General features: G+C 42.9%; 1 protein-coding gene across 2 annotated transcripts in view; it reads left to right on the top strand.

The window, feature by feature from the left end:
- Positions 1-27989, top strand: part of PCNX3 (pecanex 3) — a 2517385-nt gene that overhangs the window by 2323503 nt on the left and 165893 nt on the right. For both annotated transcript variants that reach the window (XM_044060478.1, XM_044060477.1), the window contains exon 31: positions 18673-18903. In XM_044060478.1, the coding sequence (XP_043916413.1) occupies positions 18673-18903 (231 nt within the window). The remainder of the gene's footprint in view (positions 1-18672; positions 18904-27989) is intronic.

Here is a 27989-nt window from a genome sequence, read left to right as displayed (position 1 = left end):
AGGTTAGGAGGGCTTGAAGTAGTGCTGTGATGAGGACGGAAGCCATGCTGAGTGTCTGCCATAAGCTGATTCTGGATTAGGTGGTGCATGAGTTGTCTAGGAATACATTTTTCCATAATCTTTGCAAGTGGAGAGAGTATAGCTATTGGCCCATAATTGGAGAATTCAGTAGAGCTGCCTCCTTTGTGAAGTGGGATTAGATAGGATATTTTCCAGATGGTGGGAATTTTAGCTTCTACTATGGTTCAGTTGATTAGTATTGAGATGGGGTAAGCAGTAGCATCAGCTGATTTTTGTAGGTACTCGGCAGGGAGTTGATCAGCAGAAAGTGTAGTGGGTTTTAATTTTTTGATCAAGGTACGGATAAGTGAAATGGCGACTGGTTGGAAGTTGAATGTGAGTAGGTTTCTAGGGGTGCTACTTTCAGGACCAGGGGAGATAGGAGGTAGTTGGCTAGCTAGGGCTTGAATTGTCTCAGTAAAGAATCGGTTAAAATTGTCAGAAACATCTTCAGGGGGTTTATCAATAGTAGCAGCAGGGATTGAGGTTGAAGTTTGTCCAGGATGTAGTAGATTATTTAAACCTGCCCAAAACTTCTGAGGGTTATTTTGATTTACTGTCTGCAAATTGCAGTAGTATTGTTTTTTGTCTTGTAAAATGGATTTTTTAGTTTCGTTCCTTGCCTGTTTTTAATGTGATCTTAGGGGTCTTTAGAAGAATGCCATAAAGCCCATGCTTTGTTTCTAAGGGTAATTTTGAGTTTAGACTCTTTAGAAAGCCATGGCGCAGTTTTTGCCTTTGTTCTCTTTGAACAAACAGGTGCATGCAAATCAAGGATCTCGAGGAATTTGTTGTTAAAGTATGCTACTGCTTCCTCTAAGGGGAGGTGTTTTAGAATAGACCAATTACATGAGTTTAGTTCTTGTTGGAATTTGGCAGGGTCAAAGTTTATATTGTTGCAGTTTACCAGTTTACAAGGATGTCCTTCAAGAATGCAACTGCAGTCATAACATATGGGTTGTCCTGCCTCAGGCAGCCCTCGGTCGGCCGGATTCCAAAGTCTGGGACCGACGTCGGCTGATGTCGCATTTCTCTCCGACGTCAGAGCGGCTGGAGTATATAAGCATCAGCCAACGCCATTTTCTTCAGTCTTTCTTGCCGCGCGGTGCCCGAAGCAGAAGCTGTTCACAAGTGCCGGTCGGTCAGCTCCTGTATTCTTCGAATCCGAAGTCATCAAAAAAGCTAAGTACCCCGTTGGGGACCTTTTCTTGCCTCAGCCGATGTCAGAAATTACTGAAAAAGTTAACAATTGTCTGTGTTGTGGTAAACAAATACCTCATAAGGATTTCCACTCTTACTGTCTCCCTTGCCTTGGCCCAGACCATGACGTCTCGGCCTGTGTCGCCTGTGCTCGCTTCAATAAGCGCACTCTCAGGCACTGGGCGGAGTTCGCTGAAGACTTTTTCGGCGATAAATTTGCTTATACAATGCCGTCGGAACTTCCAACATCGCAGAGACTCCTAAGAAACGAAAAGACCGGGACCGACATCCTCGGCCTGCGTCTTCCACCGACTCCACGCCAAAACCTACCGCGAGTGCTTCGGTTCCCCCTGAGACGGTTATTTCACCGCTCTGAACCGAAGACACCGCATTACCGATACCTCCGATACCGGAGGCCACACCGACGCCAGTTATAGATTTTCCTCCGGATACTGAAACCGAGGAAATGCCCGAGACCATTGCTGTAGATAAGGTCACTCCTGCACGTGGAGCTGCTAGGCCTCCTATGGCCATGTCTATTAAGGCCTACACACGTGCTAAGGCAGCCAGCAAGACCAAGCACCTTACTGCTAAAGCCTTACCTCAGCCTACTCCTGAAGCACAAATCATGACTATGGCCGCAGACTTAATTTCCATGATTAGAGGTTCACAGGCCCATCCTGAGAGAGGATCCCAGCTTCCTTCTGATGAGGCCCCGGGTTGAACCCTCTGACCCTATCCCTTCAGATGAAGATTCTGAGGAATCTGTTCACTCCGATGGCCAGGAAGAGCTCTTCCAGACCTATGAGGACTCGGATGCAGAGGATTCCATCCCCTCGGCCTCCCCTCCTGAGGATATTTCTTTTGGGGAAGTTCTGCATACCATGAGGGAACATTTTAAGTGGCAAGGCCAGGAATATTCTGATTCCAGAAAGCGCCTTCGAACCTTCCTTAAAAAGCCCCAACACAGGCCCCTGGCTATACCTCCTGTGCTAGATGTTTTGGATGACCTATACTCTGACTCCAGTGTTACCCCGGATACTCTTCCTCCTGCTCCAGCCAAGCCAGACAGATATTATAGGGTCCCAGAAACACATTCTCATTTCTTTAGGGCCCATGCTGTTGATTTAGAAACTATTTCTCAGGGACCTAAAGGGGTTTCAGCATCCACCTCCAAAAATCCTTTGCCTTCCAACAGGGAAGCTAGGTCATTAGAGAGATGGGGGAAAAAGGTTTATACCTCCACTACTTTATCTATGAGAGCTCTGAATTGCCTCTTTCATATGTTTCAATATCAGGATTACCTGTTAGATGATTTACAAAAAACATTGGCCTCTCCTGAACCTTTAGACAGGAAGTCTTTGCAGGAAGCTGTACATAATTCTCAGCAAGTCAGCAATCACTTTCTGCAGTGTGGATATGATGCATTGGAAGCTTCATATAGGGCAGCTATGACAGGGGCGGTCATTCGCAGACATGCATGGTTAAAAGAACAACCTCTACCAGATCATGTTAAGGCAAAACTCCTTGATGCACCCTTGGAAAAGAACAAGCTTTTTGGTGCTAATGCTAAAGATGTGTTAAAGTCCATCGAGGAAAAAGCAAAATCAGTTCAGACGGTCAAAGATTTCCTACAGGTTCAGCCACCCAGATTCAGCAGGAATTGGCCTTCTAAAAACTGGTCCTTTCCTAATCCTGAAAGATTTCAAAGGGTTAAAAACAGGCGTGGCCAAGGAAGAGGACAATACAGAGGATGTCCTTCAAGGATGCATCTGCAGTCCTAACATATGGGTTGTCCTGCCTCAGGCAGCCCTTCGGTCGGCCGGATTCCAAAGTCTGGGTCTGGCCTCGGCTGATGTCGCACTTCACCCGACGTCATAGCTGCTGGGGTATAAAGGCATCAGCCGACGCCATTTTCCTCAGTCTTTCTTGCCGTGCGGTGCCCGAAGCAGAAGCTGTTCGCAAGTGCCGGTCGGTCAGATCCAGAGATTTCTAAAAAAGCTAAGTACCCCGTTGGGGACTCTTTCTTGCCTCAGCCGATGTCAGACAAAGTAAATAATTGTTTAACTTGTGGGAAACAAATACCTCATAAGGATTTCCACTCTTACTGCCTTCCTTGCTTAGGCCCAGACCACGTCGTATCAGCTTGTCTAGCCTGTGCTTCCTTCAACCGACGGACGCTTAGACGTCGGTCGGAGTTTGCAGAGGAGTTTTTTGGTCCCGCTTTTGCATATAAAATGCCATTAGTGACTCCGGCTACACAATTAGCTAAAAAGCGCAAGGAAAAGGACTGACACTCGCGGTCCGCGGTTTCGGCTGAAACCACGGTTAGGCCAACCGCGAGTGTCTCGGTTTCGGCTGAAACAGAGTCCTCGGTTCTTCCTTCTGTCGAAAGCATGCCTCCGATAACCGAGGCCTCACAGAGCATGGCTGAATCTGCTACTGAAATTACTGCTACAGAAGCAGGCACCCAGGATTTGTCAGACACTATTCCTTTAGACATTTCTACCCCTGCACGTGGGGCTGCTAGACCCCCTGCTTCTATGTCTATCAAGGCCTTTTCCAGGGCTAAAGCAGCTAAATCTTCTAAGGCCTTACCTACAAAAAACCCCTCCCACGGGCCTACCTCTAGTTCCCAGATACTCAGCCTGGCTGAGGACCTTATTTCTTTGATCAGGGGATCCCAACCTCGCCTAGACAGGGCCTCTCAACCTCCTCCAGATAAGAGGCCTAGGACTGAACCCCCTGAACCTGTCTCTACAGACTAATCCTCGGATGACTCAGATATTTCAGACCATCAGGAAGGCCCATATTCTCCTTATGAGGATTCTGATGCAGAAGACTCCATTCCTTCTGCTTCTCCTCCTGAAGAATTTTCTTTTGGGGAAACCCTACACTCTATGAGGGAACACTTCCAATGGCAGGGCCAGGATTTTTCAGATTCAAGGAAAAGGCTAAGGACTTTTTTACACTTACCACAGCATAGGCCTTTAGCCATTCCTCCAGTACTATCAGTTGTTGATGATGCATATAATGATGCCAGTACTGCCCCTGATTCTCTTCCTCCGGCCCCTGCCAAACCTGACAGATATTACAGGGTCCCGGACACACACTACCACTTGTATAAGGCTCATGTTGCAGACCCAGAAACCATTTCACAGGGCCCTAAAGGTGTGGCAGCTGCCTCTGCCAAAAACCCTCTTCCCTCTGAAAGGGAATCTAGAGCATTAGAGAGATGGGGTAAAAAGGTTTTATACATCTGCTACTCTTTCGGCCAGGGCATTAAACTGTCAGTTTCACATGATTCAGTACCAGGAATTTTTGTTAGACCAGCTAAATAAAAAACTGTCCTCTCCTGAACCTATAGACCGCAAGTCCCTTCAGGATTTGGTACATAACTCTCAGCAGGTCAGTAATCATTTCTTAAAATGTGGCTATGATGCACTGGAGGCTTCCTTTAGATCAGCTATGACTGGAGCAGTGATTCGAAGGCATGCCTGGTTAAAAGAGCAATCCTTACCAGACCATGTTAAGTCAAAACTCCTAGATGCTCCTATGGAGAAACAAAGTTTGTTTGGCTCCCCTGCACAGGAGGTACTGAAGAAAGTGGAAGAAAAAGCAAAATCTGTCCAAACAGTCAAGGATTTCTTACAGGTCCAACCTCCGAGGTTTAGCAGAAATTGGCCTTCGAAGAATTGGTCCTTTCCAGACACCTCCAGAGCACAGAGAGGCAGAAATAGACGCCCAAGAGGCAGAGGTCAATCTGGGGGTGCCTACAGGGGACGTCAGTGGCAACCTGCCAACCAGAGAAGTGCTGCCACAGTTGCAACTACAACCACTTCCACAGGACAGACACAATGACTTGGCTCTGGTTCCGCCTACCAGGGAACAACAGGAAGCACCCTTGGGCGGAAAGCTAGCCTTATTCTCCGACAACTGGCATTGCATTACAGGAGACAGATGGACTTTACAAACAATAGACAAGGGCTACAGGTTTCACTTCCACACTCTACCAAAAAAGAGAGGAATGCCAAACCTTCCACCAAGCCAAAAAACAGAGGCTCAAAAACAAATCAACAACTTACTAAGGATGAGAGCTATAGAAAAGGTACCACCTATGGAACAAGGCCAAGGATTTTACTCCAGACTATTCCTTGTGCCAAGAAAAGAAAATCAATGGAGACCTATTCTCGACTTGTCCACACTGAACACATACCTCATTGTTCCAAAATTCAAAATGCTGACCCTCCAGCAACTTCTTCCCATGCTGGGCAAGGAGTCTTGGCTGGTGACTCTAGATCTCAAGGAGGCATACCTGCACGTCCCTATATGACCAGATTGCAGAAGACACCTCAGATTTCTTGCAGGATCAGAGCATTATCAATTCTCAGCTTTGCCCTTTGGCTTATCTACTGCGCCCAGAGTATTCACGAAATGCCTGGCATCAGTAATTGCTCATTGCAGGCTTCAGGGAATTCAAATTTACCCATACCTGGACGACTGCCTAATACAAGCGGACAACAAGACAAAATTAACAAAAGATTTGGCAAATGTCATACAACTGTTGCAAGCCTTGGGATACACAGTCAACATTCAAAAGTCAAGGCTAGTGCCATCCCAAAGGATAGCATTTTTGGGTGCAGAACTGGATACAACTACTCAGATGGCTTTTCTCACAGAAGAAAAACAAAAGCAACTACCAGTCTATTTCATGACATTAACAACGCAAACTCAGCTTACTGCAAGGAAAGTCCTGCAAGCCCTGGGTTACATGGCATCCTGCATAATATTGATCCCGCATGCCAGGCTGCATATGAGAAAGTTACAATGGTACCTAAGGAATGTATGGTCTCAACACAGGCACAGTCTAGAAGCCCAGATTCCAATAATTCCATGCCTGAAAAAAGAATTCCTGTGGTGGGCTCAGGCCTGTCAGGTAAACAGAGGATTGCCTTTCCACAAACCACATCCAAGCCAGACCATCACCACGGACGCCTCAGACCTAGGCTGGGGGGCACACATGGAGGACAAGTGTATACAAGGTCTATGGACCCAAGACCAGCTGAATCTACACATAAATCTAAAGGAGATGCTGGCAGTGAAACATGCAATCCAGGCATTCAGACCATTCCTCCAACAAGGTCACCTGCTGATAAGGACGGACAATACCACAGTCATGTGGTACATCAACAAACAGGGAGGTACACACTCATATCCTCTATGCCGGATGGCAATGGAACTGTGGAATTTGGCCCTGAATCTCAACATTCAACTACAGGCCAGATTTGTACCAGGAAAAGAAAATTCACTAGCAGACACCTTAAGCAGAACTACCACGGATGCTCACGAATGGATGCTGCATCCAGATATCTTCAAAACCATAACAAAGAAATGGGGAATGCCAGAGATAGACCTGTTCGCCTCCCCACACAACCACCAATTGAAGAAATTCTGCTCAAGAGCGTACCACCCACTTGCCTGGAGGGTGGACTCCCTTTCCTTCAGCTGGAAAAACCTGACAGCATATGCATTTCCACATCTTCCTTTGATGTACAAAGTCCTACTGAAGATCAGAGAGGAACAGCCAAAGGTAATCCTGATAGCTCCAGACTGGCCAAGGCAACATTGGTACCCGCTACTGAGAAGCATGTCTCGGACTCACTCATGGCCTCTACCTCTATGTCCCTTACTTCTAACACAGAACAACTACAAGACCCTGCATCCAAACTTGAAAACACTGCAGCTAGCTGCTTGGAATATTGCATAAAACAAAATAAACCAGACTTATCTCAGAGGGTTAAGGACATTATCCTGGAGGCTCGCAGACCCTCCACAAGGAAAACTTATTCAGCCAAATGGAAAAGATTCCTCATTTGGAGTGCAGCAAAGGGAGAAAATGTCTCATTGGCAAACATAGCACACATCCTGGAATACTTAGTAGAACTGTTCCACAATGGCCTGTCCTACTCCTCCATTAAGATTCATGCATCAGCAATTTCAGCAGAGTACAACATAGAGCCTCCTGTCTTCTCTCATCCTCTACTCAGGCAGTTCTTGAGAGGAATCAAAAATGTAAAGCCTCCAAGGAAACCACCTTTACCTACATGGGATCTCAACTTTGTGCTGGAAAAATGAACACTTCCCCCTTTTGAACCAGCAGCAACAGCAGACTTACAGTTCTTATCTTGGAAAACTGCTTTTCTGCTAGCAATCACTTCAGCAAGAAGGGTATCTGAGTTACAGGCATTAATGGCAGTACAGCCTTTCTTTATCTTCCATCAGGATAGAGTGTCTCTGAGAACTAATCCTACTTTTATGCCAAAAGTGGTCTCCAGGGTATCATTGAACCAAGCGATTCATTTACCTACATTCTTCCCCAACCCACAGAACAGGGGGGAAAGACTGCTACATACCTTGGATGTGCACAGACAATTATGCTACTATCTGGACAGAACTAAGACCAACAGAAAAACTGACCAGCTTCTGGTAGCATATGCAACAGGAGTGCAAGGAAAAGCAATTTCAAAACAGAGAATCTCAAAATGGATAGGAAATTGCATTAGATTTTGCTACTCTTTTCATGGAAAGACAACTCCTGAAAACATCAGGCCTCACTCCACAAGAGCTACAGCCACCACTACAGCTTTCCTACGAGGAGTGGCTACCAAAGACATTTTAGCTGCTACTTGGAGCTCCGTGCATACATTTGCTAAGCATTATAATCTTCCTTTATACTCCAGATCCCGAGCAGGTTTTGCAACTGCTGTTTTGCAAGGGATCTTAACTACACCATCTTTATCTTAGTGCCTCCTCCCCCAGTTTGGCTATGGTATTCTACCCATATGTTAGGACTGCATATGCATCCTTGAAGGACATAGTACAGTTTTGTACCTACCATAAATGTAGATGTCCAATAGGTATGCATCTGCAGTCAGGATTACCCACCCTCCTTCCCCTCTGTGGTATTCCTAGGGTACTTACCCCTCTTTTAGCTAGCTGGGGGAATCTATTATGGTGTATTTGTTTGTATGTATATATATATATATTTTGCTTTCTACTGTTTGGAATTATTTGCATTTATCCAAATTTAGCTTTCCTAGAGGGCACCTGGCATCTGGGGCAAGAAACACCGAGGAAAATGGCATCGGCTGATGCCTTTATACCCCAGCAGCTATGACGTCGGGTGAAGTGCGACATCAGCCGAGGCCAGACCCAGACTTTGGAATCCGGCCGACCGAAGGGCTGCCTGAGGCAGGACAACCCATATGTTAGGACTGCAGATGCATACCTATCGGACATCTACATTTATGGTAGGTACAAAATTGTACTTTCTTACAGGGGACGACAATGACAATCTCAATGACTTTCCTCTACTTCCGCTGACCAAGGAGCAAATAGAAGCACCCTTGGGCGGAAAATTATCTCTGTTTTCAGACAATTGGCACAGATTGACAAAGGACAGATGGATTTTGGACATTATAGACCAAGGTTACAGGTTCCACTTTCATACCTTACCAAGAAAACAAGGCATGCCAAACCTACCACAAAACCAGAGGACAGAGGCTATCAAGCAAATTTCTCTGCTTGCTCAGATCAAAGCAATAGAAAGAGTTCCACAACAAGAACAAGGCCAGGGGTTTTACTCCAGACTGTTCCTTGTTCCAAGAAAAGAAACTCAATGGAGACCAATACTGGATTTGTCCGCATTAAATACTTTTCTCATAGTACCAAAGTTCAAAATGTTGACTCTACAGCAACTCCTTCCCATGCTGGGCAAGGGGTCTTGGCTGATTACTCTGGACCTCAAGGAGGCATACCTGCATGTCCCTATCAGACACAGCTGCAGAAGATACCTCAGATTTCTTGCAGGGCCAGAGCATTATCAATTCTCAGCATTGCCATTTGGCTTATCTACTGCGCCCAGAGTATTCACAAAATGCCTGGCTTCAGTAATTGCTCATTGCAGGCTCCAGGGGATCCAAATTTACCCGTACTTGGACGACTGCCTCATACAAGCGGACGACAAATTGATTTTGACAAAAAACTTGACCTATGTCATACAATTGCTACAGGCTCTGGGATACACAGTCAACTTCCAAAAGTCAAGACTTCAGCCATCCCAGCAAATAACCTTCTTAGGAGCCAATCTAGACACAGCCTCTCAAATGGCTTACCTGACGGAAGACAAGCAAGAGAAGTTAACTCATTATTTCAAAGGTTTGGCAAAACTCACCCAGATGACTGCAAGGAGATTCCTACAGGCCCTGGGTTACATGGCATCCTGCATTCTCCTGGTCCCATTAGCAAGACTACACATGAGAAAGCTTCAATGGTACCTAAAAAGACTATGGTCTCAGCACAGCAACAACTTAGAGACAACCATACCGCTCATTCCATGCCTACAAAAGGAATTCTTATGGTGGGCCTCGGTAAGCCAGGCAAACACAGGTATGTCATTCAAAAAACCTCAGATAACACAGATCATGACCACAGACGCCTCAGACCTTGGATGGGGGGCGCACATGGAGGGCAGATGTATACAAGGACAATGGTCTCCAAAGGAAACACATCTGCATATAAACCAAAAGGAAATGCTGGCAGTAATACATGCCATCGAGGCCTTTCGACAACAACTTCAGCAAGGCCATCTACTGATACGGACAGACAACACCACTGTGATGTGGTACATAAACAAGCAAGGGGGCACCCATTCTTACCCCCTTTGCAGACTGACAATGAATCTTTGGGAAAAATCACTGAGCCTAAACATACAGTTGCAATCCCAGTTTGTTCCAGGCAAAGACAATGTGCTGGCGGACAGCCTAAGCAGGAATTTCATAGATCCACACGAGTGGAGGTTACATCCGAAAATCTTCACACAAGTCACCTCGACATGGGGCAGACCAGAAGTAGATCTAATTGCCTCCCACCTCAACCATCATCTACAAAAATTCTGCTCAAGGACATATCATCCACAAGCTTGGAAAATAGATGCTCTTTCATTCAACTGGAACTTCCTAAAAATCTATGCATTCCCACCTCTGCCACTGATGACCACAGTATTACTAAAGATCAAAGCAGAGAGGCCCAAGGGGATCCTAATCGCTCCAGACTGGCCAAGACAACACTGGTATCCACTACTACGGAGCATATGTCACAACAAAAAGTGGGCCCTTCCCCAATGGCCCCTACTTTTGACTCAACACAACTTCAAAACAGTACATCCAAACCTTCAGACGCTGCAGCTAACAGCCTGGGAGATCCCATGAATAACCTCAATCTATCTCTCTCCAAGGAAGTTCAGCGGATATTAACAGAAGCTCGAAGACCATCCACCAGAAAGGTTTACTTAGCAAAATGGAAGAGATTCAGCATTTGGAATACCAGCAAGGGACATGATGCATCATTATTGAACATCCCACTCATCCTGGAATATTTGGCAGATATGCTACAGAATGGACTCTCATATTCTTCCATAAAGATACATGCTTCAGCTATTTCAGCTAGATATAACACTGATCCGCCTGTGTTTTCACATCCTTTGTTAAGGCAATTCCTCAGGGGAATCAAGAACATTAAGCCACCAAGAAAGGCTCCAGTGCCTGCTTGGGACCTCAACTTTGTCCTAGAAAAACTGACTCTACCTCCCTTTGAGCCAGCAGCTTCAGTGGACTTACAATTTCTCTCATGGAAGACAGCTTTCCTGTTGGCAATTACCTCAGCAAGAAGGGTTTCGGAACTACAGGCCCTAATGGCAATACCACCGTTCATAATCTTTCACAGAGACAGGGTCTCCTTAAGAACCAACCCTACTTTTATGCCAAAGGTGGTATCTAGGGTTTCTTTAAATCAAGCTATTCACCTGCCTACTTTCTTCCCCAATCCTGAGAGCAAAGGGGAAAGACTGTTGCATACCTTGGACATTCACAGACAATTTCGCTACTACCTGGACAGAACCAAGACCAGCAGGAAGTCTGATCAGCTTTTTGTAGCTTACGCCCCTGGAGTACAAGGAAAAGCAATTTCCAAACAGACTATTTCAAAATGGATTGGACATTGCATCAGATTTTGTTATTCCTTCCATGGGAAGAATGTTCCAGCCAATGTCAGACCACACTCCACCAGTGCTACAGCCACCTCTACAGCATTCTTAAGAGGGGTGCCTACAAAAGACATTCTAGAAGCTGCTACATGGAGCTCCGTGCATACATTCTCCAAACATTACAATCTCCCTTTATACTCCAGATCCAGAGCAGGCTTTGCTTCGGCAGTCCTGCAGGGTTTGATTGCCACACCATCTCTTTCCTAGAGCATTCCTCCTCCCCCAGCTAAGCTATGGTATTCAACCCATATGTTATGACTGCAGTTGCATTCTTGAAGGACATAGTACAGTTTTGTACCTACCATAAATGTAGATGTCCGATAGATATGCAACTGCAGTCGGATTTTCCCTCCCTCCATACCCTTCTATGCCTTGGGTCCACTCCTATCCCTGTTTTCTCTTAGCTGGGGATATCTGTTATGGTGTATCTGTTTATTGCTTACTTATTTGTCTGGAATCCTGTTTTTGTCTTCCAATTTGATTACAGCCTTCCTTGGAGGGCACCTGGCATCTGGGGCAAGAAACACTGAAGAAAATGGCGTCGGCTGATGCTTATATACTCCAGCCGCTCTGACATCGGAGAGAAATGCGACATCAGCCGACGTCGGACCCAGACTTTGGAATCCGGCCGACCGAGGGCTGCCTGAGGCAGGACAACCCATATGTTATGACTGCAGTTGCATATCTATCGGACATCTACATTTATGGTAGGTACAAAACTGTACTTTTCCTAAGGTGTCATAAAGCTATAAGGTAAGTATTATAGTTCTTAATGTAAGAGTCTGTTTACTTAAGTTACAGGGGAAGGAGGCAAACACTCAAGTAGAAAAAAGAACCCTATGGATGACTGAAATGGTGACCTGCTTAATTACACAGCACTGTAAGTGAAAGCTTAACAATTGCTTTTTGTGTGCAGTCTACTCTGCTTAAATACTGAGAGAAACTAATTGCAGTCCTGTAGACTCCGTTTTGTAGGGAACCGTAGAGTTCAATCTGCTTAAATGCTGAGAAAAACTGATTGCAGTCCTGTACACTCCGTTTTGTAGGGAACTGTAGAGTTCAATCTGCTTAAATGCTGAGAGAAACTGATTGCAGTCCTGTACACTCCGTTTTGTAGGGAACTGTAGAGTTCAAACTGAGTCACACCAGGTCAGCCAAGGCTTTATCTACGTTTCTTGAGATAAGAGGTTGAAGGGTATGCAAACCTGTTTACTGCTGCTGCTGGTGGTCGATCGATCTTACGCACACACACACACACACACACACGCACACCGCTGCTTCAGAAAATGCATGCTAACTCAAATCGTAATATTCATGTAAGGTTGCAATTTTATAATAGCAATATTTAAAATGTCTTTTTTTTCCCCTGTTTATTTTAGGCTTATCCAGATATTTTGAGCTAAGAGGTCGAGAGTTACACAAACCTCTTTGCTGCTGCTGCCAGGTATCACTCGATCACTCTCTGTCTTCACACACTCTTCACTCACTCACTGACTCAGTCACACAAACACGTCTCTTCTGCTTTCATGCACACATCTACTCAGACACACAGACAGAAACATAAACACACTTCTACACATACACACTGTTTGTCTCATTTATTTTTTTACACTCACTAAACAGCAGAAGTGCTGCTTAGTTAGTGTAAGGTAATAGCTTGATCGATCTCTCACACACTCATACACGCATACACTCAGACACGGACATAAACACACACACACATTCTTTTATTTTAATTTTCTTTTTTTTTTTTAATTATTTTAACTTGCTAAACAGCAAAAGTGTAGCTTAGCGACCGTAATATAAGGTGGTCGTTAGTATTTTTTCAGTCTGAGCTCCACAGCAGCTTGATATGCTGTCGTGACTTGTCAGACTATTTTTTCAGCAGACATTACCTGTGGATTAACACCCTGCTGGAGAACCTTAGTTCTCCAGTCAAGGTGCGATTTACAGGTCGCCCATTTTCTAAAAAGACATGAGGCATACAGTGTCTTGCCTGATGTTTTAGCTCGTAATATAAATCATTGTATCAAGTAATACTAGTATCAAAATATGTGAAAAAGATTTTGAACATATGTATAAGAAACCACGTAGCGTAATTTCTTAAATTGTAGAAGTCTTTCTTGGATAATCTATACACAGCTACATAAAAATATCTCTTATGTTTGCATAATTTATTCATGTTTTTTTTCCCATCTTTTCTGCATTCTGATCAGCAGGGCCGGCCTTAGCTGATATGGCGCCCTAGGAGAAATAGTGCTCCTGCACCCACTGAAGCCCCACCCACACCATACTCATGAAACACCCCTATGAGCCATGCCCACAGGTAGGTCACGCCCCAAAAAAGCCACTCCAGTCATTCACTCCCCAAGAAAGCCAGTCCAGTCATTTCCTTTAATTATTTAAATGCATAGAAAAAAGGATACCATGTAATGTAGTTTAAACTGCAAGTGAAGGTGGAAATTTCCTTTAATAAACCTGCTTTAATCTGTTTCTCCTTCACACATACTTTACTATAAAAGTCATGTCTTCAGAAAATAGAAGCCCATGTGCCTTGGTTCAAAGGGTTGCTTAGGTTAATCTAAACAGTTCAATTTACTCTGGGGTAGGCGAGCAAGCCTTACAGCTCAGTGAAAATAGAATAGCGACCTCTCTCCTCCCTGTGTACAGAAGCTTAAGATAGAATAGCACAAACACAGATAGCCATTTGATAAACAACACAATCTCACAATGAAAACAGGCTTAGCATGAACGGTAAAATTCTCTGCCACTGAAACTGCATGAAAACCCATATTTATAGAAAATGCATCTAGTCAGTGGAGGATTAAGTTTACATTTGGGCTGTTTTCAAAACAGACTCCTTGCACAAATTTTTACGGCCATGCATACATGTATTTGTTCTTTAATTCAACTTCCTGATTGCATTAAATTACATTCCCTATGTAATACAGCACTGCTTGTTACAATGCGTTTTAAATTTGTAGTTTTAAGCATTCTTTTAATAAGCAAAGAAACAAAATATATAAACCAGTAATGACAAAACTACCCATTTCAGAAAATTTCAACCATAAAAGGCCACTCAGACTTCTGTCATTACAATCCACCAATATTACTTAATACAAACTATCTCTGCAGAAGAGAAATCATCTGAACAATTCCACATTAAAGAAATCTGTAACTAATGAAGAGATTGCCACTGGCAAACAACTTTACATCTCAATGTTTCATCTACAAATTCAGTGCCTGTTGCCCTTGAAGAATTAATTGCCTGTATTACATTAAAACATTGGTAAACTGGTAATATTGCAATAGGAAATGACTAAAACTGTTTTGTTTATCAAATGATACACTGTGTTGTAGAATTTGAAAGCAGTGTTAGTAGCATAATTGTCTTTGATGTAGAAGGCTATGTATTCTGCTCCCACATCACGTAGATGGAGTATTGATATTGCAGTGCCCATTTGATTGCTGATTATTTGGTGCATTATAAGTGCGGATAAGGGTTCTACACTCCTAAGTATGTCATCCTTTGTATGCGTTGCCTAGCAACTATGAACAACAACAAACTACCAAGCAATTAAAGTTCCAGGCTAATTCGCCCTTCTGCAGGGTGATTTGGAGGCAAGCAGAACTAGAAAAGCCAGCAGACAGACAAATGACTATTTTTTGCCATAAAATTAAATAAATGCCATAAAAATGCTCAAAAATAGTGATTACTGGTTGTGTAAAGCAAATACAACTGTAGTAATACAATAAAACATTCTTACCTTAACTTGGATGGCTCTTGATGCAGTTGAAACACTTGAATAGTGTTGCAGAGTTCTCATTCTTCTTCTTCTTATTTAATTATTTTATCTAATTACTCATTTGCAGTCATCATATCAGGCTTACCCATACTGCTCAAGTGTACCCCGTTATGAGTCCAGGTTCCTTATTGTTCCACATTGAAATATTATGGCAGCACAATCACTGTTAAGAATTTTTTTAAGTTGATATCCACTGTAAATAGTGAATCACACAAATTAAACAATAACTTTTATAATTGTAAATTGAGAAGCATAACCATATTGTGAGCTTCCTAGATGAGGCTGTTAAGTAAGCTGTTTGTGTTACTCTTTTGTCTGTTTGTTTCACATTATGAAAACCAGTGCCAGGTGATCCATTAGGGGGAGGTGTAGACAGAAATTTACATACAGTACTCAGACCCAGTCCCCCACCACCACCACCACCACCACCACCACCACCCTTGTATCATTTTGAAAATATACTCAACCCTTAAAATGCTACCCCAAGACATATAGAAAGGGGATATGTTATTTTTAACTGTTACCATTTATACCCATAAAAAGGGCTATTTGTAGAAGTGTGTTCCTTTCACAGAGACACGTTTGTATACCTCTGTACTGTGAATATTCGTTTACATAACTCAAAATCTGTGCTTTTTTGAGTATTTTGGTTTCCAGTAGATGGTCCGAAAAATGTACTCATCTGAATACACTGAGTAAATATTGTGGGAAGAAATAGCCAGGGAATTGTTATGGCTAGGCTTGTATAGGCCCTAGGGCTGATAGCCTAGTACCAACCTGTGGAATCTACTTCCCTGGTGGCTTCAGAGTCCGGCATACCTTAACCAGCATCTGTGGGACGTTTAAAACGCATTTGTTTGAGGTTGCATTTGACAACATGGGATGACTTTTCTGTTTTATTTTAGTTGATTTTACTAAATGCTGTCACCTGTCCTGGGTGATCTTTTCTGTTCCTTTGTTTTACCTGATTTCATTTGTTTGTATAGGAGTTACTTATTTCCTTGGTTGCATATGTTTTTGTATCCAGTACTATAGCTATAGCACCTAAATACATCCAAACATGACAGCACCACTTCATTGGGAGGGAGCGGAAGACAGATCTCAGCAGGCCCATTTGCTTGTTGTCTGTTTATGAAATGTCACATACCAGGATGCCATTTACATCTATTTATATATATATATATATATATATATATATATATATATATATATATATATATAAATAACATTTATCTGGTTGAAAGACCAAAATACAAGTCATCACAAAAAGAGATAGAAATGATACCTCCAACAATAACTTTTCAAGGTTAGATTTAAATGAGCGATCTACATATGTAGAATGTTTCTTAAACTGTTGTGATTTTCAGTCCACATGTATTATAATTACCCCATTTTCTGTTATGAAACTTGCTATGCCTTGGAGTGGAAACAGCTGTTTGTAGTCTGTTGGTATGAGCAGTGTATATTGTAGTCTGCAAAGCCTGTTTTGTCCCATTCATCCCAAAATGTCTACTACACTGCCCATGTCTGTGTGACACACACACACAACCGTGCATAAATAAATGTGGACTGTGTATGTTTAGGGGCACTATCTGCATCTTCATAATATCACTGGGTTCACAGATGTGCGACACAGCTACATAATTGTATAAACACACACATGCGCGCGCACACAAAATTATAAATATAAATATACATTCAGCAAAACGCATTCCTAAGGCTCTGTATTCCTTGTTTGCTTGCTTCCCAGAATAGCCTTATACATAAGTAACATGTAATGTATGAGAAAGCCAGCTGCAGTACACAGGCCTCTCCTGTTTTGCTGATGGGGCATAAAAAAACTCCCCATAGGTGGGGAGCAGTGACCCTGGCACATCAGCACTACATCACTTTAAGGAAATCCTATTTAGGAAGGGATGCACACTAATATGTAATTTTGCAGCTCCTTAAACTATTACAGTTTGAGCAGCGAGGGAGGTGTGGCACATTTTAAAGAACGTGTTTGCTTCAACCAGATCTATCAGCATTGACAGAGCTATAAATATATGCATAACAGAGGCCATAAGCACTTCATTTTAGAAGCTTGAGCATTCAGCAGGGCCACCTATGTACCTATCTACAACCAATTTGGAGATGAAATTTTAGACGCTAATGACTAACAGAGCACAGACCACAGACTAAATATAGCCAATCCATCTGCACTTCCATAAGATGTGACATTTTATGTACATATGTATGAATGCATGTATGCACCTGTTTAGGAGAAAAAGATAACAGAACTTGCGATTAGCACTGTGGTAATCTGTCACAGAACGAGACCAAGTCTCTCCCTTCTTTACAGTAAACAAATAGTTTTGAAGTAGCAACCCCAGTGGTATTCAGTGCCGTGTCTTCTTTTTTTTGGTCTGTTAAATGTTTATTTACCTCATCATAGCAGCGCTAACCTGCCTCACAATAGTGAAGCATTTGAAAAGCAACTATCGCGCGCTGGTGGTTACCAGGGATTCAGAGCACAAAAAAAAGCCTCGAAACTTACAGACAGCTATTTTTTCCCAAAGTTTTATTTTGAAAATCCAAAAGTAACTTAATTTAGCCCTATCCAGTTTGAGTATCGTCCAGGCTGTAGGTACTTTGAGTGGGAGGGCTGTAAAGCAGAGAAGAGCGCACACTTTCCTAATTAAAATGAATACACACATAAATAAAAACTACGCCCTTTAAGAGGCTGGCCTTTACGGCACCCTAGGTGGTCGCCTAGTTTGCCTGTGCCTAAGGTCGGCCATGCTGATAAGTCTTATCTGTGTATATTTAAATTATACTTTATCCGGTCAGAGCAGAGCTGGAATAATCTGTTTACTGAAAAAAAAGCTGCCAACGACTCACTGAGTTGAACAACATAAAAAAAGTCTGATTTTCAGATGAAAGTTCTCCATCTATGTCCCTCAAACGTATACACATGGAGCTGCACCTTGCACCCCCCCATGTTGTATTGTAACTGTGTTGTTGCAGTATCTCAGTGTGGTGGGAAATAATCCCTTGCCATGGGAATCTTCCATTCCATAACACACATCTGTATATGCATGGGGTTGTGTACACTCCACTCACCACCTCCTGTTATATTCTGACTGTTTTTACAATGTTTTAGTGTGGGAATATGCACTACCACTTCCTGAAAATAGTGCAGCCTCTGTAGTTATTGTGGGAAGGGAAGGGTAGGGTGCAGAGTGTCTTTCTCCCCTGCTAAAGCATTAATTTTTTTTTGTTTTTGCATAAAGTTAGTACTGCCAGTTTCAGTAATTGTGTGATCCTGCTTTGACAGTATGATTTGGAGTACCAAGATTCAGTTGATTCTGCTTTGATGGGTAAAGTAAAAAGATATGTTTATGTATCTGTTTTTTGGTTTGTCGATGTGATAGTTTTCTGGAATATGTTACTAAGGTTTACCTTTGTTTTCCCACCCTGTTGGATTACTTTGCTAAAGTTTACCTTTGTTTTTCCTTCCTGTAGGATCACTTTACATCTCCTGATGAATATGATGACCCAGCTGTATTGTATGATGCCATTACATCCAATGAAGAGAAGATGGTCATTTCTCATGAGGGTGATCCTGTTTGGCGTAATGCCATCCTTACAAATACCCCATCCCTTCTTGCTTTGCGACATGTTATGGATGATGGAAGTGATGAATACAAGATAATTATGTTAAACAAGCGCTACCTCAGCTTTAGGGTGATCAAGGTATAAAGTCCTTTCTGACATTTTGCTACTTGTCTGACCTAGGAAATACAGATGTTCTTTTGTCTTGTGGTAGAGCACCCCTCACTGCAGGTGATGTTTACAGAATGTCCACTACTAGTAGCTTCACCTACACAGTGCAGTCTTCAGCATTGTCTGCATTTAGTCGGTTAAAGTCATAGCTTTTATTTCATTGAATAAGTAGGATTGCTTCAGCCAGTAAAATGGAAGGTTGTATGGGTCTTGGCCTGAACTTTATTTTTTTAATTGTGAACATTCTAAATATCCTAACTTTTATTATCAGATACAGTAAAACAAATCTTTGTTAATACTAAAATGGGAGTTCTGACCTTGAAGGATATTTTCACTGAGCAACTTTGGTATGTCCGTAGTCAGTATCCCTTGTGCATGGGCTTCCACTGGGACACATCATGATTTCATATGCCAGACTAGTACTGTGTTGTTTTCTAACATTTATATAGTTTATACTCAGTCATAAAGTATGTCAGTGGAAAGTGTCAATTTTCCATACCTTAAAATGTAGAAAACTTTGAAGTTGTCTGGTTACTAGGTCACCCAGCTAAGATAAGCAGCAAGTCAACCTGTATTGTATGGGAGAGGTGCACAATGTTAAACATTTCTTCAGCCTAAAAACCTTTGAAGAAGACATGTGAAGCTTGATGCCTTCATTACCTCAAACTTAATGGCAGTTATGGAAAACTATCCACTGTGTGGATCTGCAGGAAGAAGCCTGACATAGTACCAGATCAGACAGAGATGAGAAGGTAAGAAAGTTTGAGGCCTATCATTAATAAAACATCCTGTAAAGTCCACCTTTGCAGTGGCTTCTGGTTCTTTCATCGATTACTGCTCTATTTCACCTAATGAGGGACCAAATCATGTTTATTGACTGCTAGTGATGGCAGGAAAGCAGACTGGTACCCTCCCCTGCCCTTCATTTCTTAGCATTCATCTTTGAGGATGAATCCAGTGGTTCTGTCTGCACTGATCCCAAACTAGTACATCCCAAGACTGATCTACTCAAGTGAAGCAAGTCACTAAGTCCCATGGCAGAGACTTTGTGGTTGAATTTTGACTGAGAGAGTCTGCTTCTCACCATACTCCATGTTGAGAGAGATTTACTGGCCAGAGTTGAGCAGTGCCGTTTTGGTATTCCTGCTCTTTGGTGTAGTAGAGGCTCATCACCCAGCATCCAGAGGACAGCTAGTCATCTGCTCTTTGTCTTCCATGATCTGAATTCAGACATTCTCCAGCTGGATCAAATGGCAGGGGATTGTGTACCCTTCCCCCAGACTTCCTTTGGGAGGGGATTTTTCAGGGTTCTTAAGTCTTTGTCTGTAAACTGAAATAAATAGTGAAACCTGTCAAAAGTTACCTTCCAAGTGACCCCTCTTTAGAAAAATGCTGAGGCTCAATGAATTTCCTTATGGATTAGCCCTTTTGCTCCTGCATCTTCCCCAAAGGAAGAGGAAGATGAACACTGGCTTACCCTTTCTGTGGAACCTATATAGAAGAATGCCAGTTATTTGTCCCTGATGCATCCTCTTATGTTATTATGAAGGCTAATAGACTCTGCAAGCCATCAGCTGAGTGGAGTGCCACCCTGCTAGCGATGATAGGAAGCAGAGGGGTACCCTCCCCATCCCCACTTTAAGGTAGCTACTCTTGCACCTTATTTGTGAAACCTCCCCTGAAGTCAGCTGTACAGCTGCTTTTGCCACAGCAGTCCTCACTTCCCCTCAATACTGTAAGTGGAAGAGTAATTCTTTGAGTATTCCCTAGCATTTGGAGCCATAACAGTGACCATTGGGTTGTATACATGGTTTCAAATGACCATGTCTTGAAACATTTGTGTTCTCCTTGAAAAACCTCAGTAGAAGGGCCAGCTGGTCTGCACAGATCTCTTGGAACATACTAACATGGTAAGTGTACACAACTGTACTTTTTGCACCTGGATCCAAGCTAAGGGAGGCAAAACTGCACACCCCCCCCTACCTCTCACCCTGGATTACCTAGCAGACCTACTACACAGGGGTCTAGCCTTCTCTTTTATTAAAATTCATGCCTCTACCATCTCTGCTCTTTTCAGCACAGAGCCACCTCTCTTCTCTCACACCCTCTCATCAAACAGTTCCTAAGAGGTGCTAACAATTTAAGGCTGCCCAGAAGAGCTCCAATCCCAGCTTGGGACCTTAACTTTGTGTTGGAAAAGCTCACCCTACCCCCCCCCCCTTTGAACCTGCAGCTTCAGCAGAGTTAAAATTCCTCTCTTGGAAAACAGCTTTGCTTCTAGCCGTAACTTCAGCTAGAAGAGTTTCAGAGTTACAAGCACTCATGGCTGTAGAGCCCTTCATCATTTTCCACACTGACAGGGTGTCCCTCAGAACTAACCCCTCCTTCATGCCTAAAGTGGTGTCTGGTGTGGCTCTCAACCAATCCATTCATTTGCCCACCTTTTTCCCTAACCCACAAAACAAGGGGAAAGGATTCTGCACTCTAGATGTGCACAGACAGCTCAGATTCTATCTGGATAGGACCAAATCCTTTAGGAAAACTGACCAATTGCTAGTCAGCTTCGCAGCAGGGGCGGAGGGCAAGGCCATATCCAAACAAACAAAATAAATATGAGAAGAAGGGCCTCAAACGTAGCCTCCACAGAAAATAAGAAACGTAGCACTTGGAGCCACCAATACCACAAACTTCGACTTTATTAGACAGAAACTAGTACAAAAGAAAAGCTTAACTTGTTCACCGCGTTTTTCGTCAACCATGTAACTTCTTCATCAGAAACTACATCATAAGTTACTCCCCCTTTATATACATATCACCCAAATGTATCCAATCACATGAAAAATTCATGCTGCCTTAAATGTTCATAAAAGCAGTCACAAAGGAAGCTGTATTTTTTTTTTAAATGACATATATGCAAAAAACATTTTCTCTAAAAAGTAACAGAAGTTATTTATCTCTAATCTAAAAAGCCAAACAGTACAATGGTATAATCCGATCTCACCAATAAGCGAAAAAACTCCACCAGTCGTCTCAAAAATCCAAGGTTAAGAAATAGTTTTAATCCACACAGAACGCCACAGGACGACAATGAGATAACATCCAACAGTCACTTACAATGCACGACATAAAACAGGATACAAAAAACAAGACTGGATGAGGCTAAAAGTACATATGTCCAAGATGTAAAAAGACGCCAAAAAACTGAATCAAACGTTAAGCGCTTTCAACCAATGTATATGGTCTTCATCAGAACTGTGGCGTTCTGTGTGGATTAAAACTATTTCTTAACCTTGGATTTTTGAGACGACTGGTGGAGTTTTTTCGCTTATTGGTGAGATCGGATTATACCATTATCTCTAATCTACATTAAAAAATATTTTGTAAGTGAAATCCTACTAAAAACTATCTATTGTAAAACAATTCTATGGGTTTATAAAAATACAAATTTATCAAATATATATAAATGTATGTAAATACTAAAAAATACAAGAGCGCACTCTTGAGAATCTGAAACGTAGCTAGTCTTTCATAATAAAAAAAAATTTATCTGAATAGCCTTATATCCCTAGCTGAAATGTAAAAGAAATATTTAAGTATATTCATAGGAAATTCTTTAAAAAACAGAGCACTGCAACCATTTTTTATAGTCTTGCGGCTCTTAATTTCAGTACAAATACCATTGAAATGTGCTCATTTAACCCTGGTGTCTTACAGGCCTCCAGGATTAATTGCCAGTATAGTTCCCTGACCTCAATCCTGTTTTCCCAATCACCTCCTCTAAGGCAGCGTGAATTTTTAATGTGATTGGATACATTTGGGTGATAATATGTATATAAAGGGGGAGTAATTTATGATGTGGTTTCTGCTGAAGAAGTTACATGGTTGACGAAAAATGCGGTGAACAAGTTAAGCATTTTTTTTTGTACTAGTTTCTGTCTAATAAAGTCGAAGTTCGTGGTATTGGTGGCTCCAAGTGCTCCATATACAAACAAACAATCTCCAAATGGATAGCACACTGCATCCATTTCTGCTACAAACAGCACGGGAAACTGCCCCCAAAGGGGGTCAGGACACTTTCCACCAGGGCAGCCTCCACCTCTGCAGTTTTTCTCAGGGAGATCCTGGAGGCTGCAACTTGGACTTCTGTTCATACCTTCACCAAGCATTACCACCTGCCTATCTTCTCCAAATCCAGGGCAGGCTTTGCCACCGCAGTCTTACAGGGCATCCCAGCCAGCCCCCAGGCTTCTTGACTGCCTCCACCCTTTTTCTTCAGCTTTAAGAATCAACCCAACTTTGATGACTGCAACAGTGAAATATGAATATAGTACATTTGTGTACACTTGCCAGAAATGTAGATTTTTCGAGTGTATTCACTGGTGCAGTCCTGGTTTACCCACTCCATCCCCCTTGTCTCTCTCCCTCTCTTCCTCTCTCCCTACAGAGAATTTTTGGTATTTACTTTCTACTGGTGGTGTTCTTCCACCATAACCTAGCTCCCTATTTGGGGGCTCCTGACAGTTGGTGCTAGAAAAACTGATGTGATGTCGTCAGCTGCCTGATTTTATACCACTGACAACCTGACATCAGTCCTGGAGCAACAACAACCAATGCAAAAATACTAAGCCTCCAGTATTTGGGCCGACTGAGGGCCATCCCTGGTAGGATAACCCAAGTGTGATGACTGCAACAGTGACTACACTTGAACATCTACATTTATGGTAAGTGTACACAACTGTACTTTACTTATGTAGAGTCAAAAATGTCCTCACTGACCAAACCAGAAAACACAACCAGTACCCCTCTACTCCCAGCTTTTTTGTGTTTCACCAAATTACAAGCCTGCCAGCTTCCAAAGCTTGAAAAATGCTATCACAGAGTTGGAAAGTTTGTGGTAAATCACCCAGAAAAATCCCACCACTGCCTAGCATTCAAAGAACTAAATTGTCTTGAACTACACCACTTACTGTCTTACTCTTAACTTGTAACCTCCTTTATAATCTACAAACTGCCCATCTCTGTCGACTCTTATCCATCCATGCAAACTAAATGGAACCTCTTTGCTCATACCAAATGTTGCTCCTCCATGTCACTAAATCCAACAGTACAGCTGATGACAGACTGTTCTCAAACTATGTCAGCAAAGCATAGAACATCATACATAACTATCTAAAAAGAGAAAGTACAGTTGTGTACCTATCATAAATGTAGATGTCCGAGTGTATTCACTGTTGCAGTCATTACACTTGGGTTATCCTGCTGGCAGGCTACCCGCAGTCAGCCTGAATTCTAAAGTCCTGGTCCGGCGTCGGTTGCTGTCGCCTGTTCCCTGACGTCAGTGCGCCAGGGGTGTAGAAGATGCAGCCAACGCCATTTTCTTCAGTTTTTCTTGCCCCAGATGTCAGGTGCCCCCAAAAGGGTAGGCTAAAAATTCTGCTCATAAAAATGCATGCACTAACATAAACATTACCTTCATCTACAAGCAAATACTCCACATAGGTTGTATGGAATAAAGAAGTACAGATAAGTCCCAGCAATGAAAGGGGGTGGTAGGAGGGTAACCTGGACTGCAGCAGTGAATACACTCGAACATCTACATTTATGGTAGGTACACAACTGTACTATGTTCATAGTGTTTCACTGTTGCAGTCATTACACTTGGGTTGAATCCCAAAGCAGAGGATGGGTGGCTGGGCCTAAGTAGAATTAGGAGTGGCTATGAGGCCCTGCAGAACTGCAGTGGCAAAGCCTGCTGTGGATTTAGAGTAAAGTGGTAAGTGGTAGTGCTTTGTAAAAGTGTGCACTGAAGTCCAGGTTGCAGCCTCCAAAATATCCTTGGTTGGTACTCCTCTGAGGAAGGCTGCTGAAGTGACTGCTGCTCTGGTTGAATGTGGCCTAATGCCCTTAGGCACTGATTTGCCATGTTGTGAATAGCAGAAACGAATGCAGTGGCCTATCCGTTTTGAAATAGTCTGCTTTGAAATAGCTTTTCTTTGCGATCCTGCAGCATATGCCACTAAGAGTTTGCTCAGTCTTTCTAAAAGCTTTAGTTTTGTCCAAGTAGAAGTGTAGCTGTGTGTGTGTCCAAAGAATGCAGAAGTCTCTCCCCTTATTCTGTGGGTTTGGATAAAAGGTAGGCAAATGAATGGTTTGTTTAAGAGCCACATTGGACACTACCTTAGGCATAAATGTTGGGTTTGTCCTTAGAGAAACCCTGTCCGGATGGAAAATAATAAAAGGTTCCACAGCAATTAGTGCCTGTAACTCTGAGACTTTTCTTGCTGAAGTTATTGCTAGGAGCAAAGCTGTTTTCCATGATAAGTATTTTATCTCAGCTGTATTGGCAGGCTGAAAAGGAGGCAGTGTGAGCTTTTCCAAGACAAAATTGAGGTCCCATGCAGGTATTGGCACTCTCCTTGGAGGTCTTATGTTTTTTGGCCCCTCTGAGGTACTGCCTTAGCAGTGGATGTGAAAAAATAGGTGGTTCCGTATTGTAATGAGCTGAAATGGCAGAGGCATGGATCTTAATTGATGAGAAGGATAGGCCTTTGTCCAGCATCTCAGTTAGGTATTTTAAAATCTGAGGAATATTTGGTACAAGTGTGTCAATTCCTTGTGCCTGGTTCCAAGCACAGAATCTCTTCCATTTTTCTGCGTAAGATTTTCTGGTGCTGGGCCTCCTGGCCTCCAAAATAACATCCATAACTGCTTTAGAGAGAGGCGTGTTCTGAATGGTTACATTATCCGCCATGCAGCCATATTTAGGGTTCTGAGTTGGCTGTGCAAGATCTGATTGTTTTGTTGTGTCAGTAAATGAGGAATTTGAGGTAATGTCCAGGCTGGGCCTTGAGACAAGCTCTTTAGGATTGGGTACCAGTGCTGGCGTGGCCAGTCTGGGGCAATCAGTATCATTTTTGGCTTCTCTTGTCTGACCTTTAGGAGTACCTTGGGGAGGAGAGGCAGTGGAGGAAAGGCATATACTGTAAGGGTTTTCCAGCTGAATGATAGAGCATCCACTTTCCATGCTTGTTTATGATAAGTCCTTGTGCAGAATGTCTGTAGTTGGCAGTTGTGAGGGGAGGCAAATAGATCTAGTTCGTCTGCCAGAGTATTTGTCTTTCCTGGCAGGAATTGTGCTTGTAGGTGTACTTGATAAGTCAATGCTGTGTTCCACAAAGTCATGGCTTGTCTGCAGAGGGGGTAGGAATGTGTGCCTCCTTGCTTGTTTATGTACCACATGACTGTAGTATTGTCCATCTTTATCAACAGTTGTCCTGGATGAAGTATATCCTTGAAGGCTGTCAGGGCGTTCTGTACAGCTAGCATCTCTTTTTGATTGATATGAAGATGCAATTGGCTTGCGGGCCATGTGCCCTGAATACATTTTCCTGCCATGTGGACCCCCCCAGGCATAATCTGATGCATTTGTTGTTAGTGTCTGCCTGGCTGTGGGTAAAGTGAATGGCTGCCCCTTGTTGTGGTGACAGGCCTGTGCCCACCATCGAAACTCCTGTTGCAGGCAGGGAATGAGGATAATTAATGTTTCCAGGCTGTGGCAATGTTGAGTCCAAACATTATTTAGATACCATTGTAGTTTCCTCATATGCAGTCTTGCATATGGAATTAGCAGAATGCAGGATGCCATGAAGCCCAAAGCCTGCAGTCTTTTTCTTGCAGATAACTGGGTCTTTGTTGCCATCTTTTCGAAGTAAGAAGTCAATTGCCTTTGTTTGTCTGGCATGAGATAAGCCATCTGGGCATTTGTATTTAAGCTTGCACCCAGGAATATCATCTCTTGAGAGGGTACCAGTTTTGATTTATTTTCGTTTACTGTGTACCCTAGTTAAATTAGTAATCTTTTTACAAACGCCAGATGCTTCAGTAGAATGTCCTTGTTCTCTGCTTGAATAAGGCAGTCATCCAAGTAAGGATATATTTGGATTCCTCTTTGTCTGCAAAATGCAATTACTGGTGCCAGGTATTTTGTGAAGACCCTGGGCGCAGTAGATAAGCCAAAGGGCAGTGCAGAGAATTGGTAGTGCAATGAGCCAGCTTTGAATCTGAGGTATCTTCTGCAAGATTGTCTGATAGGGACATGCAGGTATGCCTCTTTGAGGTCCAAAGTTACAAGCCAAGCCTTCTTGCTTAGCATGGACAGAAGCTACTGTAGAGTCAACATTTTGAATTTTGGAACGTCCAGAAAAGTGTTTGGAATAGACAAGACCAGTATTGGTCTCCAGGCTTTGTCCTTTCTGGGTACCAAGAAAAGTCTTGAGTAAAATCCTTGTCCCTGCTCTTGCTGTGGTACTCGCTGAATAGCCCTCATGCCCATGAGGGATGAAACTTGCTTTTGTGCCTCTGCCCATTGATTGTGTGGCAGGTCTGGCATACCTTTTGTCTTTGGAAGGGTGTGAAAGTGGAACCTGTAGCCCTGAGACACTATATTCAAGACCCATTTGTCCTGGGTGATCATTTGCCAATTTTATGAAAAAAGTGCTAGTTTTTCCCCTAAGGGTGCTGCCAAAAGATAAGTGCTTGGCATTGGCAGTGGAAAGTCATTGGGACTGTTTCCTGTATGGCTTTGATTTGTCTTCTCTGCTTTTGGAGGTAGAAGCACCCCATTGTTTAGGCCTGTATGAGCCTTGGGGCTGGGATCTGCCTCTAGGGCGTCTGCATCTGCCTCTTTGTGGCCTGTCTGACACTGGAAAGGACCAATTCTTAGAAGGCCAGTTTTTGCTAAATCTGGGTGGCTGTACCTGTAAGAAATCCTTAACTGTCTGCATAGATTTTGCTTTATCCTCCATTTTCTTCAACACCTCTTCTGCCTTAACACCAAACAAAGTATCATGTTGTAATGGAGCATCCAATAATTTTGCTTTAACATGATCAGGCAGATTCTGTTCCTTTAACCAAGCATGGCTTCTAATTACAGAACCCGTAACAGCAGCCCTGCAAGAGGCCTCCAGTGAATCAAAACCACATTGCAACGTATGCTTTCCCACTTGTTCAGCTACATGCAATAAATCCTGCATTTCCTTGTTTTCAGAACATTCAGA

The sequence above is a fragment of the Protopterus annectens genome, chromosome 2.part0 (genome assembly GCF_019279795.1).
Source record: "Protopterus annectens isolate FY-2018-M chromosome 2.part0, PAN1.0, whole genome shotgun sequence".
In the NCBI taxonomy this organism is placed as follows: domain Eukaryota; kingdom Metazoa; phylum Chordata; order Ceratodontiformes; family Protopteridae; genus Protopterus; species Protopterus annectens.
The sequence above is the reverse complement of the archived record's forward strand: the minus strand, read 5'-3'. Positions and strand labels throughout refer to the sequence as shown.